Source organism: Anarhichas minor, unplaced genomic scaffold, assembly GCF_050575085.1.
Source record: "Anarhichas minor isolate MPS153535 unplaced genomic scaffold, ASM5057508v1 ptg000023l, whole genome shotgun sequence".
Taxonomy (NCBI): domain Eukaryota; kingdom Metazoa; phylum Chordata; class Actinopteri; order Perciformes; family Anarhichadidae; genus Anarhichas; species Anarhichas minor.
The window spans coordinates 3,651,585-3,668,253 of NW_027466469.1; the positions used below are offsets into that span (position 1 = coordinate 3,651,585).

Below are 16,669 nucleotides of genomic sequence, written 5' to 3' on the forward strand. Positions count from 1 at the left end.
CATACAGATTTGGCCAAAATGTAGCATGTAGTACGCAAACAAAAATATACAGTGTGCCAAAAACACCCGGATGTCACACTGATGTGCAACGTATGCATCGGACCAGTCTACCTCGCCTACCGTATCCCACAATGCAAAGCGCTGCAGCAGCTCAGTCTGCGGTCACGAAAAACAGTGGTCAAAAAGGACCAAGTTTTATACAATTTCCATGTGCTGTTTCATCACTAAATGCATTCCTGAGAATTCTTGAGGCGAAAAAATCGACTTTGTAGATTTCAAATATTGGCAGTTTTTATCAAAATTAATGGCCGAATTCAAGATTTGAGTTGAAAAGCTCCACAAACCTGCCTGCGGGGGCCGCTAGCTGGCCAGTCACGCTAACGGACCCGCTGTGAGCTGGCTGGAGTTCCCTCAAGAGACCGGTCTGGTAGACGAGAGGCTTTTATTGCCCTGCTGAGGGGATTTTAAATATCATAACACAAACGTTGAATACAGCAGGTCTTTAAGTCTGGCTTATTGGAGTCACTCTTAACTCTGAATAATCAGATGCTTTGGGAAATTATATTTTTGACATGTTTTCGGCCAATTGGTGGGTGCTCCACAAAGGCCAGAAAGAAACGTAAGTCATTTCATGAAGGAATGGTCTCCCTACGTGTCGTTGATCTTTAATCCCATCTGAAATCACTTTCCTTTAAAATGATGTTTCTATGAGCGGGACTCGACACAGTGGTCGTTTCCAGGCAACCAAGGCTGTCAGATGGCGGCCGGCTGCTCTTCCTTGTTGAACTGCAGAGAATATTTTCTGTTTCATAATCCCTTTCACCTGCGATGAAATATTAATGCATGCTCTGCGTGTGTTTTCCTCCACTTTTCCGCCAGGTCAATGATCGCTTTGATAAAATCCAGAAATGTCTAGAGCTCAGCTTTAGCAGCGGTGAAGAGCAGTCATGTCTGACACAACAAAGACTCAGCCTGCTTGGACCATAACATTGAATAAATCAAAGCGTAAATTAGAAACAACCAATTAAAGCGCAATTTCAGACAACCGGTTCAAACTGTGCCACCGATGGGCAAGAAAAGTAACTTCTAAAGAAAATGTATAGCTGCTGCCATTTTATATAATGCTTTATTGTGTGTGTGTGTGTGTGTGTGTGTGTGTGTGTGTGTGTGTGTGTGTTTGTGTTTGAACAGGTAAGGGTGTCCTCAGCATGGTTTCTCTTGAAGAGTGTGCAGAGAGTCATCGAGTGTCCTCTGCCCCACGGTTACTTGGAGAGAGACTGAAGCTTTTAGATTACGGAAGCAAACTGCTGCCTTCTTTTTATCATTTAAAACAGTTTTTGTTAAAACAAGAAGATGTTCCTTTTACAACAAGTAATTTTTTCAGTTCAAGATAAGACTACGTAGTGTTATTGAAAAGATATTTGTACAAGATATGATATTTAATAACAATATCGATACATTACGAACAACAAAAAAGAAAGAATTTGATTGTGTCGTCATTAGAACGTCGTAAAACAAGAAACCTTTCTAGTAAACACCATGTTTACGATTACAAAATAATACATTGTGCAGCCCTAATGAACATCTTATTATAACTAAATTAAATATAGTATATGTTTTAAGCTACTCGCTTGCTTAATTTAGTTAGCAAAGCCCGTTTGTTGCTTATCAATTGCAATTTAAATATGTCAAAGGAAAATATTAAAAAAATATATACAGGTGCTGGTCATATAATTAGAATATCATCAAAAAGTTGATTTATTTCACTAATTCCATTCAAAAAGTGAAACTTGTCTATTATATTCATTCATTACACACAGACTGATATATTTCAAATGTTTATTTCTTTTAATTTTGATGATTATAACTGACAACTAAGGAAAATCCCAAATTCAGTACCTCAGAAAATTAGAATATTGTGAAAAGACACACTCTAATCAGCTAATTAACTCAAAACACCTGCAAAGGCCTTTAAATGGTCTCTCAGTCTAGTTCTGTAGGCTACACAATCATGGGGAAGACTGCTGACTTGACAGTTGTCCAAAAGACGACCATTGACACCTTGCACAAGGAGGGCAAGACACAAAAGGTCATTGCAAAAGAGGCTGGCTGTTCACAGAGCTCTGTGTCCAAGCACATTAATAGAGAGGCGAAGGGAAGGAAAAGATGTGGTAGAAAAAAGTGTACAAGCAATAGGGATAACCGCACCCTGGAGAGGATTGTGAAACAAAACCGATTCAAAAATGTGGGGGAGATTCAGAAAGAGTGGACTGCAGCTGGAGTCAGTGCTTCAAGAACCACTACGCACAGACGTATGCAAGACATGGGTTTCAGCTGTCGCATTCCTTGTGTCAAGCCACTCTTGAACAAGAGACAGCGTCAGAAGCGTCTCACCTGGGCTAAAGACAAAAAGGACTGGACTGCTGCTGAGTGGTCCAAAGTTATGTTCTCTGATGAAAGTACATTTTGCATTTCCTTTGGAAATCAGGGTCCCAGAGTCTGGAGGAAGAGAGGAGAGACACACTATCCACATTGCTTGAGGTCCAGTGTAAAGTTTCCACAGTCAGTGATGGTTTGGGGTGCCATGTCATCTGCTGGTGTTGGTCCACTGTGTTTTCTGAGGTCCAAGGTCAACGCAGCCGTATACCAGGAAGTTTTAGAGCACTTCATGCTTCCTGCTGCTGACCAACTTTATGGAGATGCAGATTTCATTTTCCAACAGGACTTGGCACCTGCACACAGTGCCAAAGCAACCAGTACCTGGTTTAAGGACCATGGTATCCCTGTTCTTAATTGGCCAGCAAACTCGCCTGACCATAACCCCATAGAGATCTATGGGGTATTGTGAAGAGGATGATGCGAAATGCCGAAGAGCTGAAGGCCACTATCAGAGCAACCTGGGCTCTCATAACACCTGAGCAGTGCCACAGACTGATCGACTCCATGCAGTAATTCAGGCAAAAGGAGCCCCAACTAAGTATTGAGTGCTGTACATGCTCATACTTTTCATGTTCATACTTTTCAGTTGGCAAGTTTTCTTAAGTAATATTCAAATTTTCTGAGATACTGAATTTGGGATTTTCCTTAGTTGTCAGTTATAATCATCAAAATTAAAAGAAATAAACATTTGAAATATATCAGTCTGTGTGTAATGAATGAATATAATAGACAAGTTTCACTTTTTGAATGGAATTAGTAAAATAAATCAACTTTTTGATGATATTCTAATTATATGACCAGCACCTGTATATGACGACAGCGCCTGCTAGTCTAAACTGCTGCTACTATTTCTTAGCTTTCTATGTGTACTTTAGTCTGATATAGTAGTGATTGTGGTTGAGAGTTATGGAACAGGTCCAAACAGCTCCCAGTCTGTTTATGAGTGAGTCACAAGCTATATATTTTAGCACGTAGATGTTTTATCATTTGTGTGCCTGTGTTTGTGTGCAAAGAGTATTTTACACAGTGGGGTGCTGTTCTTGGTTACAAATCTTCTTTTTGTACTGTTCTTTTTCTTTCTCCTTTTTGAAACAAAGACCAGTGTTCAATATCGCTGAATACTTGTAGCAAGCCCTGCGACTCCCCCGCTTCCACCCACTGGGTGTGACAACACGTCTGTAGTCAGCTGAGGGTTAAACCGGGGACGGTAGCGTGTAGTTTTTGTCTCTGTGGTTTCACATGAGGACCGTTTCTCCCAGGAAGTGTCTCCGGTTTTCTATTTGTGCCTTTTATAGCGAGCAGCATCACGGGCGGGCATCAATCCAATTACAGGACTGGAGTTGGCAGATATTATAAAGCAGTTGGGGAGACGTAAGCACCGGATGACACAGCCTGCACATACCGAGTATGGCAGTGAAGTGAAATCCTCAAATTACATGTTGTCACCGCTATAGACCATCCCTGTCCCACATGTAGTAATTAACGTTATACAATGGGGTTTTTTCGAGGGATCTAGCTGCAAGAACCCTCTAATTGAAATGTCAAAAGTCTCAAAGCCTCAGCACCCACTCTATGAAAAGTGGTTGTTTTCACCCTCCTTTCTAACCCCATGCCAAGTTAGGGTTCCATCGTCACTCCTCAGGAGACGTGACCCGTATCATGTGTGGCTGGATTGGTTTGCTACGTTTCTCAGGCTTTAAATAAACGGATACAGTAGGGTGTACATTTGTTCTCTCAGTCCAGCACTGATGCTGGCCTCCCAGCTGACTGAAAGAGGGTTTATTATGCAAACAGAATCAGTGATTGCTTTTTAAGTAGGTTACATCTGCCATGTTGGCTAATGGATTTCCATTGTTTAAGGAAATCAATGTTTGTTCAGTCGGTTCAGGACAGTTAGTGTACTTTGGACAGGGGTGGCAGTGTTGGCCCGTTGGTCTGCCGAAGGAATTTGGCGCAGACATTCGTGGTCCCCAGATGATGAATCCTGATGACTTTGGTCACTTTTCAACTATAGAGCCATCATGACGTTCAAATTTTAGGGTTTTGCATGAAATGTCTCCACAACTATTGGATGGGTTGCCAGGAAATTTGGACATTCATATTCACCTTAGGATACATTTTCATCTCGTTGGGTGATCCTCTAGCGCCGTTAGCGGGTCAAAATTTATTTTTGTCCACCAAGACCACGTGTCTCTTTTACCAATTGTATTCCCATCAACCTCAGCTGCACTTTGGGATGTGTGCAACACATTCTCACACCAGTGCGTCAAATAACGAAGCTCGGTTTAGGCAACAAAACAACTTCGGTTAAGGTTGACATTAACTTTCTCTCTATGAACAGATTCTGCATTAATATGCATTGTATTGTAGTATTGACCAATTACGTTTGAGCAGTCTTTGGTTGAATGCGGGTAAACAGTTCGCGTAGACAGCAAGAACGCCTTGGCCGAAATGCAATCTTGGAGCCCACTTGCTATCGTCTGAGCATGATTTAGCTTATTAATGGTCTGAAATGAGCTTGTAAACTGGCTACTTTTGAAACAACTTCAGTCCCAGATCTCAAGTCGTAAATCGGACTGTAAACAATGAGCAGAGTACGGAAAAGGAAGTTTTGGTCCGCATATCTGCTGGCGTCTCAGGAACCCCAGAAATATCGATCTGACATTGACGTCAACTTGCGACTTGTGAGTGCAGGATGAGTCCTCAAACAATTGAAACCGTATATGTGACATATATTTAGGGACAAAGGATTAAAACTGGGACAATACATTTTTCATTTCACTGGGTCTTTAAAATCGGCACATTAGCATCGTCATTGTGAAACTGGTCGCGATGCCGACGTTGGCACAAAAGTCTCGGTGCCTAAGTGCAGCCTCACAGAGCTGCCGGCGCGGCTGTAGCCTCTTAGTCTTGTTTCACTATTGGCAGACTTCAATTCAAACCCCTGCGCGTCATGGCGCTTTAGCTTACGGAGCCACTTGAAGTTCCTTCGCAGTGAAAGTTCACGGCCTATGTGCAGCAACCTGCGTCCGGGTCATGCTATTTGAAGTTGCCTCCTCCACACTGTGCTCCCAGCGGGACGTTCAAGAGCCAGACACCATCGGCCGCTTGATCTGTGAAAACCTGCGCTACGGGGCGACGCCTCGGAGACAAACGACCGGCTAGATGAAGAATTGATTCTTGGTTTCATGTCTGAGTCTTTGAATGTGTCCCCATTCATCTATCATCAATAGCACAGCCAGCCTTTGAACGGAGGAAGTTTTAAAGGGCAGTTGGAAGGCTCTCGAGTGGTTGGTTTACTGTGCTTTTTTATAACTTGAAATTTAGCAGCAAAAGCCGCAGTCTTTGATGTTCATGTGACCCGGTAACAGTGGGAGACATCCAGGTCAACGCTTAAACACAACCGAGTCCTGAACCAAGTTACATAAACGTCGAGCTTCTGGTAGGCTGAGACTAAAGAGAGTTCCTTTAATTATTCCTGGCAACTACCCCCCCTCCCGACTCCACATCCGAGCACGGCTCTCCTGTCCTCAGGCTCTGTCACTGAGGGGAAAGAGGCGCAGGATTAGGCCACACCTCAGTGGGCAGTAGGCAGGCCCGCTGCCCGGCCCGTGGCGCCTGACTCATCCCATTCTCCTCCACTTTTCATGGACTGACATTCCCATCAGCACCTGCTCTTAGAGGCAGCTCATTGCTTTGACGTGCCGGGGAGTTCTCCGACAAACGAGGAACTTTTTACCTCTGACCAAGCAGAGTGGGCGAGTACTTGTGAAGCGCAAAAATCACCGCGGGAGGCAGTGACTAAAGGCCCGTTAGGATTGTTCGGCAAAATAGAAACAGGCTGACTCACTGTAGCTTTTAAGGTATTCCGATTTAGTTGGTTTTTTTGCGTTTTATCCACAGCACCTAAATTGTCTGATGTAAAACACACAAGAGTGTGGCTGCAGCAGCGGATTTGATTCGCTCTTTGAACTGAGGCAATCACTATTGACCTGAAATGTTTTCCGCTGCAGACCACACATCCTACTACAGCTCTGCTCCATTTAGCACGTTCTCCCTCTCAGCCTCCAATGTTGCCATGTCTGTGGTCCTGTTTTGTAAGCCCTCAGTGGTCCCAGTTACAGCTGAAGCTATCACAGTACAGGGGGCTTATTATAGATGTGCACACTCTAGGTGTCATTATTTACAGGGCCGTGGACACAATGTCGCGGCTTGTAAAAGGTTTTCCATCGTTTTTGGCGTCGTCATTGAATATCTGCTGATGGATGAATGATGGGACACTTATATTTACCTAAAAGACACAGCTGCCCAGCGCACACTCAAATTACAACCTGAAAAAGATACAGCTGAATTCATCTGGAAAGATTTTATTCTTTTCATTGAATATGTATGTGGCACATTGAAATAACAGGTGGAAAAGAATACAGCTGGTGCCTTTGTTATGATATGAATGGAAGTTGAACTGGGAGAAGATGATCTGTGATGATCACAGATGATCTTTGGGCACACAACAGACACACAAAGCTGACAACAGACTTGTTTACTTTTGTCCCACAGAACTAGCATTAACTAGTGACAGTGCTGGTGCTTTCCCTCCATTTAGTTTGTCGCGTGTAAAGTCACTTGACATTATCTGTGTTATATAATAGTGTTGATGAATATAATGGACCAAAATATTACAAAAATCTAATAAAACATTGAAAATAGCCTGGAAAATGCTTAATTGTTTTGTCATAAGTGTTTTTGTGGCTTAAAAGATTACCCTTAATCATCCAGTCCACGGAGAGTCATTCTAAAGCGTGGATGGTGACCGTCACATAGACTTGGGAAGAGCAATTTCACGGGACAGTAAGTACTTTTGGGATCTTTTTTTTTTGACAATTTAAAGATGATGCTAGTTTGCCCTGCTGTGAACACACACTCAGTCTGTCCACCTCAATCATTTGAAAGATGGGAGGGGCGGGGATAGGGGTTGTCGTGCTCCGAAAAATACACCGTGTTCCCAGTTAATGTCCAGTTGATGTCCCTTTATCTGTCAGCACTTTAAGCTCATTGTCTGCCGCTGCTGGTGTGAATCAAAGTTTCACCAACTCCCAACAGTTAGTGTGACTACATTGTGGTCCGACCCTTCTTCCCGGTTGATTAGAAAAGTGGATTTTATTACACGCTCATCTTTGTCTAACCTCTGTTTATTCAGGGAGCGGTTCTTCTGTGCACTCGTACTGCGTTCAGCAACACATGGGCACATCTGGGGGCTCCCCTGTAAAGCTACCTTCTTTTTCTCTTCCTTTGGGCAAATGGACAGCTTGTGATTAATTCTGACCTACCGAGGCAAACCGCTTTAGTTGAGAAAAAAAAAAAAAAACTGTTTCAAGTTGCCAGGCAGGCTGGTAAACTGCATACAGATGGAACACTAACGCCTTAAATTTAAGCCTTTTTGGAATGATTTCTTTTCCCATTTTAATGATATTGTAGTAGAAAAACATACCTTTTAGTTTGATAAGTATTTACAGTCCGGAGTTGACTTAAATGAGGAATTAATTGTGACTACTGAGATCAGCTGAGCTAGTTAGCTTGAGCAGTTTAGCTGTTTTTCTTTTTCATTACAATTCAATTTACAACAGCTACTGCTTTAAGTTATGCAGAATAAATGAATGTGTTACCAAGAGCTCAGTTAATCAAAATGATATGTTTTTTATTTTCAGATAACAACCAAGGAAAAAAGCAGTTATTTAGTTTTAGCTTTAGAAGGCTAGCTTGGCAGCTAGCTTTAACTCGATATAGCTGTTGTTTGAGTCCAGTTATTGCACTTTGTTGCTGCTAATAATACAAAAAGTCTGATTCAGGTCAACTTTGACCACTCAGGGGTTTAGCATGACTTTGCCTGCTCATATTTCCCTAGTTTAGAGATTGAAACTGTTCTAAATCATCACTATCAGCTTTGTCCATATCACCCATTTAACCCCAGGATCAAGGAAGGTTGTTTTTTTTGTTTCTTATAAGTTACATGGAGCCTTTTGGGGTAAAATTGAAACATAAAGCTCAATTTCTATTTCCTGTGAGGCAAAGAGTTTTCCTTTTTGGAATCCGGCGCTGTCTCGACAGCTGCGAGGCAAATCTAGTGTCAGTGGGTGTGTTGGGGGTGGGGTGTAGATTTATTTTGGAAGGTCATGCGAGGAATCCTAAAAATCCAAGTGCCGTGGAACGCTGACCACCAAACCACCCTATCTTGTTAAACAGGGAGGCTGCGTGGCGTAAATACAAGTAGCTGGTGTCAGCAGCCTTGTCTCTGTTTGTTTTCATTTCATCTGTGACCACATGACTGCATCACCACATGTCATCGTCCTCTTAGTGCTGATATGACTTTTGCTGGTTGAAGGGTTTTCAAATGTGAAGATGTTTTTTGCTTTTCTCTGCATTATATCATTACATTTTGTATATATTTGGATATTTGAAGATATCAACTCGTGTTCTGGGAAATTGTGATTGGTGTGTTTTTTTTCCACCAATTTCTGACATTTAGGCTGAACAATTAAAAAGAAGATAATAACCGACGGAGGGATAATGAAAATGATCAATTGCAGAGTACAGTGCAGCCGTTAAATATTTAGGTTATCCCGCTCATCATCATCTGATGCTTTATCTGTTTTTCAATAACAAATATTGCATTTGCTAAATATTAGTTTAACATAACCTACTACATAACATCCAACAATGTATGTGCGTTATAAAGATTGATAACGTCGGGAAAAGTTAGTTTAGATGGGGTTACCTTCACTTCAATCATATAAATACCCTGTTTGTTTTCTGATAAAGCTCTCTTATCACAATATTGCACAACTCCCTTTGCTGCGGTTGGTGTGTGCGTGCGCGCGCGTGGGGAATCTCCTTCTCAGTCCCTCCCCTTCACATGAGTATTGTGCATGTGGTAAAAAAAAAAGGAGGCAGGCTGTGCTGGCTGCAGTCCTCGCTCCACTCACAGCGCTCAGCATCCTCCACACCGCCGCCGCTCCGCCGGGACTACAACCAACGCTCCTCTCGCTAAACTTCCCATCTCGCCTAAACCAAAGCCGGTCTTTGAGGGAAAGTCTCTCTTCTTTTTTTCTTCCTCACCGAACTGGCTCTGACGCGTGACACTCAGCGCGCAGTCTGACCTTTTCTTTCCCCGATGTGGAGCCTTAAATGTTACAATAGAACAAGCCGCGTTTTGGACTCAAGGTGGGACGCGGTGTTCGCGTTTTGGATGTGCGGATCTTGGCGCACGGCGGACCGGCTCAAGCATCCAAAGTGCTAATATTCGTGGAAGTAGTGAAGAGACCAAAAAAAGACTTTGTTGTCAAGCAAACCCCCCTCCAGCGGCGCGAGGGGGCAAAAGATGGTCCAGAACGTAATTCTGGTGTTTTTCCGCAGGAGGCTGAGCCAGAGGCCGGCGGTGGAGGAGCTGGAGAGTCGGAACATCTTAAAGCGTAAGTTCAAGCGGCGATAGTGGCCAACAACCATTATGATGATGTTTATCTCTGATGACGAAACCAGCACACGTTTCTGTGGATACATCCCTCTACAGGACGGCCTTACACTTTCATTTTACAAACTTGTTCATTAAGTTGAATTGAGTTTATGTTGACTTCCATGTTTTAAAAACATTTATAAAAGCCATCTTTAATATCTCTACCGACTAATTGTGATGTGACTTAGAGGGTTTTCAAAATAAGACGTCCACACCATGTTTTATTACTTGTTCTTTTTTACTGTTTTTAAAATGATGATTATTGTGTTTTGTGAAAAAAAAAAAAAAGTACAGCTCAGTGACTTTATTGTATTTTTTACTATTTCATTTGGTTGATGACAGAAGAGTATCAACTATAATCTGTTCATAGTTTGGGTCATTTTTTTAAAGTCAAAATATTCTGTTTGCGGCTTCTCAAATGTGTCCCTGCTTTGTTCTGTTTGATAACGCTGGAAAGTCAATACCTTTGAGGATCGGACTGTTCCGACAAAACAAGTCAAATTGACCTTTGGCTTTGTTTGTTATATGCAGATTTTTAATTACAGACTTTATAAATAAATTGAGAGAATAAACAGCATTATGGATTACTATAACCCAAAACAAATGTTTTTTTTGCATTTTTGCAAGAAGAATTTTCAAACGTCGACTATTATCATATTACCAAATATATTTGTGACCATAAAACCCCCAGACTACATGTGATATTTCCTGAGAGACAAGGTAGCTAGATGGTTAGTTGAAGTCCAAGTCACATGTTCTTGCATCTTCCTCTTGGTGATTTGAACTCATATTTGAATCCTTGAAACAACTTGAGCTCCTTGGCCGAAGTGACGACACTTTGTTGTCTTGTTTAATTCACAAGAATAGCTTTTTTCAGGGAGAAGGCGTCAGATCGTAGTGCTCGCAGCAAATTGTCAAACTAGTGGTGCAGAACGGTTATGAAGCATTATGAAGAATGAAGTCCCACGTTGGTGGTGGACGGGCCACCTGTGGTCTCTGAGCAGCTGTCGGTCTCATCACTAACCCCCCCCCCCCCCCCCCCCCCCCCCTCCGCACGAGAACATGTGTTCGAGCCAAACCCAACCCCGCTTAACACGCTCACTGACCCAATCTCCTAACCGCAAACTAAATGCCTTCAGTGAAAATGCACATAACTTGTTCCTGTTGAAATGCGCTCAGACCGTGAAGGGTGTCAGCCTCACTTTAAAGCTGCCGAACTAGTTCAACGGCTCAACATCTTCCTGAAAACAAGAGGGATTCAAAATAAATGAAGTGACGTCTAGTGATCTTTCTGCTGTATCTGATGAAGATAAATCCTATCAGGGGGCTCTAATCCGCCCGTTGTGTCGCTCTCTAACTCACTGTCGGCACTGATCCATAGTGCTCGGCACATTTGCAGACCGGCTCACTGAGGAGTATTGATCGTGAGGAGGATCCCACACATTAGCTCCTTTAATCGCAGACTTTATCACCTGTCCAGTCTCATGAAGTAATCAGAGGCCTGGTGTTTACTTAACGATTGCTACAGTGACTGAGCATCTCCAAACAAGCCTACATATTTGGTGTAAATTAATGATTTTGATCTGTTTTTTTTGTGTCAACAGAAAGAAATGACCAGACGGAACAGGAGGAGAGGAGGGAAATCAAACAGCGGCTGAACAGAAAGGTAGGCGGCTGCAGTGATCTGACCAGTTTGCTAAAACATTTTCAAATCAAATCCCACATTTGGGCAACACCCCCCCCCCCCTCCACGTCCGACTGCCAACCAGTCAAAACACAACCGTAATCCCCGGCCTGCTGCGCTTTTTAATATTTAGTTTTGTTTCAACAATCTCTTTGGCGATTGAATGCATCGATACGCTGGCGAGAGCTGACTTTTGTTTTCCCTTCTCCAGCTGAACCAGCGGCCGACGGTGGACGAACTGCGGGACAGAAAGATCCTCATTCGCTTCAGTGACTATGTGGAAGTGGCCAAAGCTCAGGACTACGACAGGCGGGCTGACAAGCCCTGGACCCGACTGTCAGCTTCTGACAAGGTAACTAGATAAACCGGACAGCGCCGCTGACCTTTTTACATATTAGAAGTAGAACAAAGTTTTTACCAAGTGTCCGTATTCTGCCCCTCTCCGGGGTTTCTGCCGGTCTTGAAAAGTCTTAAAAGGGTTTCCTCCAAAAGGCATTAGAAAGTATTAAAAACTCTGAAATTGAATTTACGAAAATGGTTTTGTATTCAACTGTGGACTGTAAGTTTTCAAGTTTCCATCAGCATCATCAAACCTGTAGCAAACACTGTCAATAGCTACAGTACAGTAGCTATGAAGCTCATCGTCTCATTATGGGAAAGTGTCACTGTAGCACTTCAATGACTGACACATGCTCCATTGGTTAATCCAGGTTAAGTCACTTATCTGGGTTCAGGTCGAATTCATTTAATTTGAGTATATCCTGAGGAATTATTGTTACATCCTGCCTAGAAGCAAAGATGATATAATAATAATAAACAATTTTAGGCCATATTGTCCCTTCTGGTGTTTCATCACACGCCATGAAACAGGAAGTAAGCTGCGGTCTATGTGCATTTATCTTGCTGAACCATGCAGACGGTTCATACGGCTAATATAACCCTCCTGGTTACTTCGATATTTGCAGTGCTCGACATCATCATCTCCCCACCACCTTTTCTTTGACACAGTGAAGCCTACATAATCTGCACCTAGACAGCAGATGGTTCTCCATTTTCAAAACATCCGTGGATTGTGTTGAGGGGACACGCCTGGGCTCACGCTTCGTTGCACTTCTTGTTTCCCCGCAGGCGGCGATACGGAAGGAGCTGAACGAGTTCAAAAGCAACGAGATGGAAGTTCACACTTCGAGCAAGCACCTGACGAGGTCAGTTTGAGATGTCGAATAGAATAAAATGACAAAGTGATGTGATTTTGGACAAACGCACGTAAACTGCAACTCTACTGGTTGCCTGCAGCCCATGCTTGTTGCTCTTTTTGTCCGACAGTCAGCATGACATTGTGCAAAGACCCAAAATCGCATTATCTGCCAGTTTTACACCAATGAGTGCACACCCTGCAGCGTAGGGCTTAAATTTAGCTGAAAGCAGGCCCCTTGGGATGAGAGAGAGTCACACCCTTTTGCACCACCTCTCCACTATAATGAATGACCGTATATATTTAGCTTACGTTTTGCTTGTGTCAAGATTCTCTGGAGCTAAAATAAAATTCCCGAATTGGCCAGGGTTGCGAGACCCTGTTTTTGAGGAGAGGCCATTGGCTGCTTTTAAACGCACTGACCGTGGGGCTATTAATAGGCCTTTTGATTGATGAAACCCCAGTGTGTGTGTGTGAATATTTTAGTCCGCGCTCATCACTTTCCCGTCCCTTTCACCCCTTTTGCAGGTTCCACCGGCCATAGCGAGGTTTCTTCTGTGAAGAGATGCCAATATCCGGTTCTGTCCGTGAAGACCCTTTGCACGGAGTCTTCCAGCACCCCGGCCCACAGTTAGTGGGTGCTCTGGTACTCGTGTCCAGCGAAACCTTGGAGGCTATGTCTCTAGAAAGGGGAGTTGGCGTTAGACGGCGTGGACGCAAGCAGCGAGCTCCACTTCTGCTCGGAGGAACGGCTCCTCAACCCCTCACTTCACCTCGTCAGAGGAGCGGGGGAGGAGTCAAGGCCGACTTGGAGACTTTCATTTTGTAAACAGACTCTTTTTGAAAGACTTTTTTCGATGCCACAGGACGGGAGGGGAAGGAGGGGTATGTGCATGTGACCGAGTCAACCAGTCCCACTCCAGTATCAGTAGTCACATCCCCAACCCCACCTCCCCCCGAGCTGTGTCTAAGTCTCACCAATTCAGTTGATGCGTTTCATATCGACGGTGTAAACAGAAACCTCGTCTGTGTAAAAGACAGAATTCCCTTTGTAAGCACTATTTATTGTCTGCACAATACAGGTTTTCCATTTGTATCAAACTTTGTCTTGGTTTTTTTGGTGTTTTTCCAAACACATTTCAGCATCAGGGCGTAGCAGCAGTGTGTGACATTCTGAAATCGTTCTCACAAAGGTCAGAATTAGGGTGATAACCGCTGACTAAGCATCATAAATGGGTTGTAATCCGCTCAGATTTATCTAAACGTTTTAGTGCTCTGGTAAGCGGATAATAACATTGTAGTGAAGTTCACCTCAGATCAAGCGGCAATTAGTTTGCAAGTGAAGTCTGGTGACCTGTTTCTTGTCATGGTCGCTGCGTATCGTCCTCTGGTGAAGGAGGACGGGCATCAGGAAAACAAGTGCACCTGCCTGACTTCGTCCAATTTGGAGCGAGACATTGACCTGATAGCTGTTTGCGCTGCTGCATATTACTGGCAGAGGAACAAGAATGAAAGAAACAAGTCATTAGTTCTGACCCACTGCAAATCCTTTATTATAATAGGAATTGTAGGAACATTTGAGGCCGTTGAAAAGCCTCTTTCAGACGGAAGAAACCTTTTACCTGATATTAAATGTGGGGAAAAAAATAGAAGCAACCCTGGCACGTTCAGATTGGCATTTTTTTTTAGCTTCTTTTCTGACATCGACATGCACGTTAGGTGAGTCACAGCCTCCGTCCCGGCACTGGGGGAGGAACAGATGGCGGCTCCAGTTTAAATTGCGCTGCACTCCGGGACCGCTCGCCGTCTGGAGTAACGAAAACGAGCATCTACTGGTCGAGAGCTGCAGCGGCCCCCAGAGAAGCCCCGGTTACCTGTGGAGCTGCGTGGGAGGAACGAGGGATGCTCTCATGGGCGTGAGGGGGATATCCTGACTTCAGGGTGTACCCTCAGATAGGTGGGGGTCAACGGTAAACACACACACACACACACACACACTCTGAACATATGTTCTGCTGTTATTTAGCCAACTGTAAGCGTGATGACCTTCTGGTTCAAAATCAGACTTTGGATGACAAATCACGTAATTTCCTTTTTTCAATATAGTCCTGGAAAACCATTTTGTCTGTAAATGATCCTGCGTTGCATAAGAACAATACACAACGTCACTGTTTCTCACGAACACTGAGCACCCAGAGCTGTTCTTTTGAACCACACGTTAGCTTTATATTAACTCTAATCCTGCCAACCGGGGTCCCTGCAGACCCCACAGGAATGTTGTCGTATTCTTTATTCCATCGTTCCAATTTTAATGACTTTGTCTATTTATTTATCTATTTTCATAATGACTTCCTTTCATTTTCTGTTTATTAAAAAGAAAAGTACCACTGTATTGGGGTTCAGTTAACATTTTGCTAGGATGGTTGTTTTCTTACAGTAGTTTATTCCTCAGATCTGATGGGGAGTCGGTAGTTGATGTTAAATAATAACTATGTTAAATATGCTGCTATGATAATGTTTTACAATATGTTGCTACTACAAATTAATATTCATGTGATGAAATCAGTCATGCCCTTGAGACTGCACAAATAACAAATAACTGCACAAATATTACAAAGTGACGCAGTTCTTCTATTCCAAAATGACACAGGCCATAATGGTGATGTAAAGATGTAACACAGAATCATAATAATGATGCATCAGTTTGTTTTTTTAACATTTCAATCCCGGCCAGTCCCCCGGAGCAAACGTCACTATTGAGCATCATGATGCCTCCTAATATGGTGGCCTCTTATATAACTACCGGCAACCAGCACAAGACGACGCCCCCCCCCCCAAATAAAGGCACATGGATGTGGGCCCCCGAACGGGCACGCTGGCATGACAGCTAAGACCGTAAGTGAAGAACATCGATACAAACGAGCAATCAAACCCCCGGGGCGGTCCCGAGCTACTGAGGGGATGTTGGGTTTCTTTTCTGGTGCAAGGTTTGGGAAGAACAGGGATTTCATTCCAAGTGCGGAGGAAGCACTAAAAAGCCTCACGGCACTAAGACCATTTGTGGTTGTGGCTGCGCTGCACTTTGCAAATTATTGCTAAAGGTTACAGCGCTCTGTTACGCTCTCAGCAATAAGGGATGGGAGAATGAGGCTAAAGCAGCCGTCACTAAATCCACAACCAAATGTACAGTAGTTGTTTTATTATAAGAGATGGTGCTGTCACTTTAAGTCCCACACTGCTGTTAGTAGTGAATTAAGACAACAAACGGACTGGTATTCACACTGCGCTTTTATTAGGTTTGAAATAAATGTATTTGGTTTTCACAATCTTCCCTTTTCTCAACTACATCCAGCGGTCAATACTTTACATTTTTTTACATGTCTTTACATGTGAAAACGTTTACTTTTGATCTGGATTTTGAATGCAGGTATTCTACCCGTAATAAGAATATATTTCACTTCGTTGCATGGTTGCTTTTACTAAAGTATATGATCTGGAATGCTCCCTCCACTACTGGGAAAAATTCAGAACACGCATTGACATTCACTGCATTTTAAATGGACCGTGTAGGGTTTTACATTTAAGCAACGGGGCCATCTAGTGTCCCATGACTGCCGGTGCTGCTGCAGAGGAGCACTTCAATCACTAGTGTGCTCTTACATTTTTAATAAATCATGGGAAAATATGGTCACAATCATTCTAAATATTTAAATCTACTTTTTTTTGTTTCGTTTCTCAGCAGATCAAAGTTGAAAATACTGTAAGGGCCTGTGTTACTATTATTACTGATGGAAACAAATCAGTAATGATATAATAACTAGTATTATTATAATAATTTAGTTTA

The 16,669-nt window shown here is 43.0% G+C and overlaps 1 protein-coding gene across 1 annotated transcript in view; it reads left to right on the forward strand.

The window, feature by feature from the left end:
• Positions 1-13,849, forward strand: part of phactr3b (phosphatase and actin regulator 3b) — a 47,038-nt gene extending 33,189 nt beyond the window's left edge. The window contains exons 9-13 of the mRNA XM_076096987.1: positions 9,850-9,905; positions 11,551-11,612; positions 11,842-11,982; positions 12,759-12,835; positions 13,354-13,849. Of these exons, the coding sequence (XP_075953102.1) occupies positions 9,850-9,905; positions 11,551-11,612; positions 11,842-11,982; positions 12,759-12,835; positions 13,354-13,369 (352 nt within the window). The 3' untranslated portion in view covers positions 13,370-13,849. The remainder of the gene's footprint in view (positions 1-9,849; positions 9,906-11,550; positions 11,613-11,841; positions 11,983-12,758; positions 12,836-13,353) is intronic.
• The last annotated feature ends 2,820 nt before the right edge of the window (positions 13,850-16,669 follow it).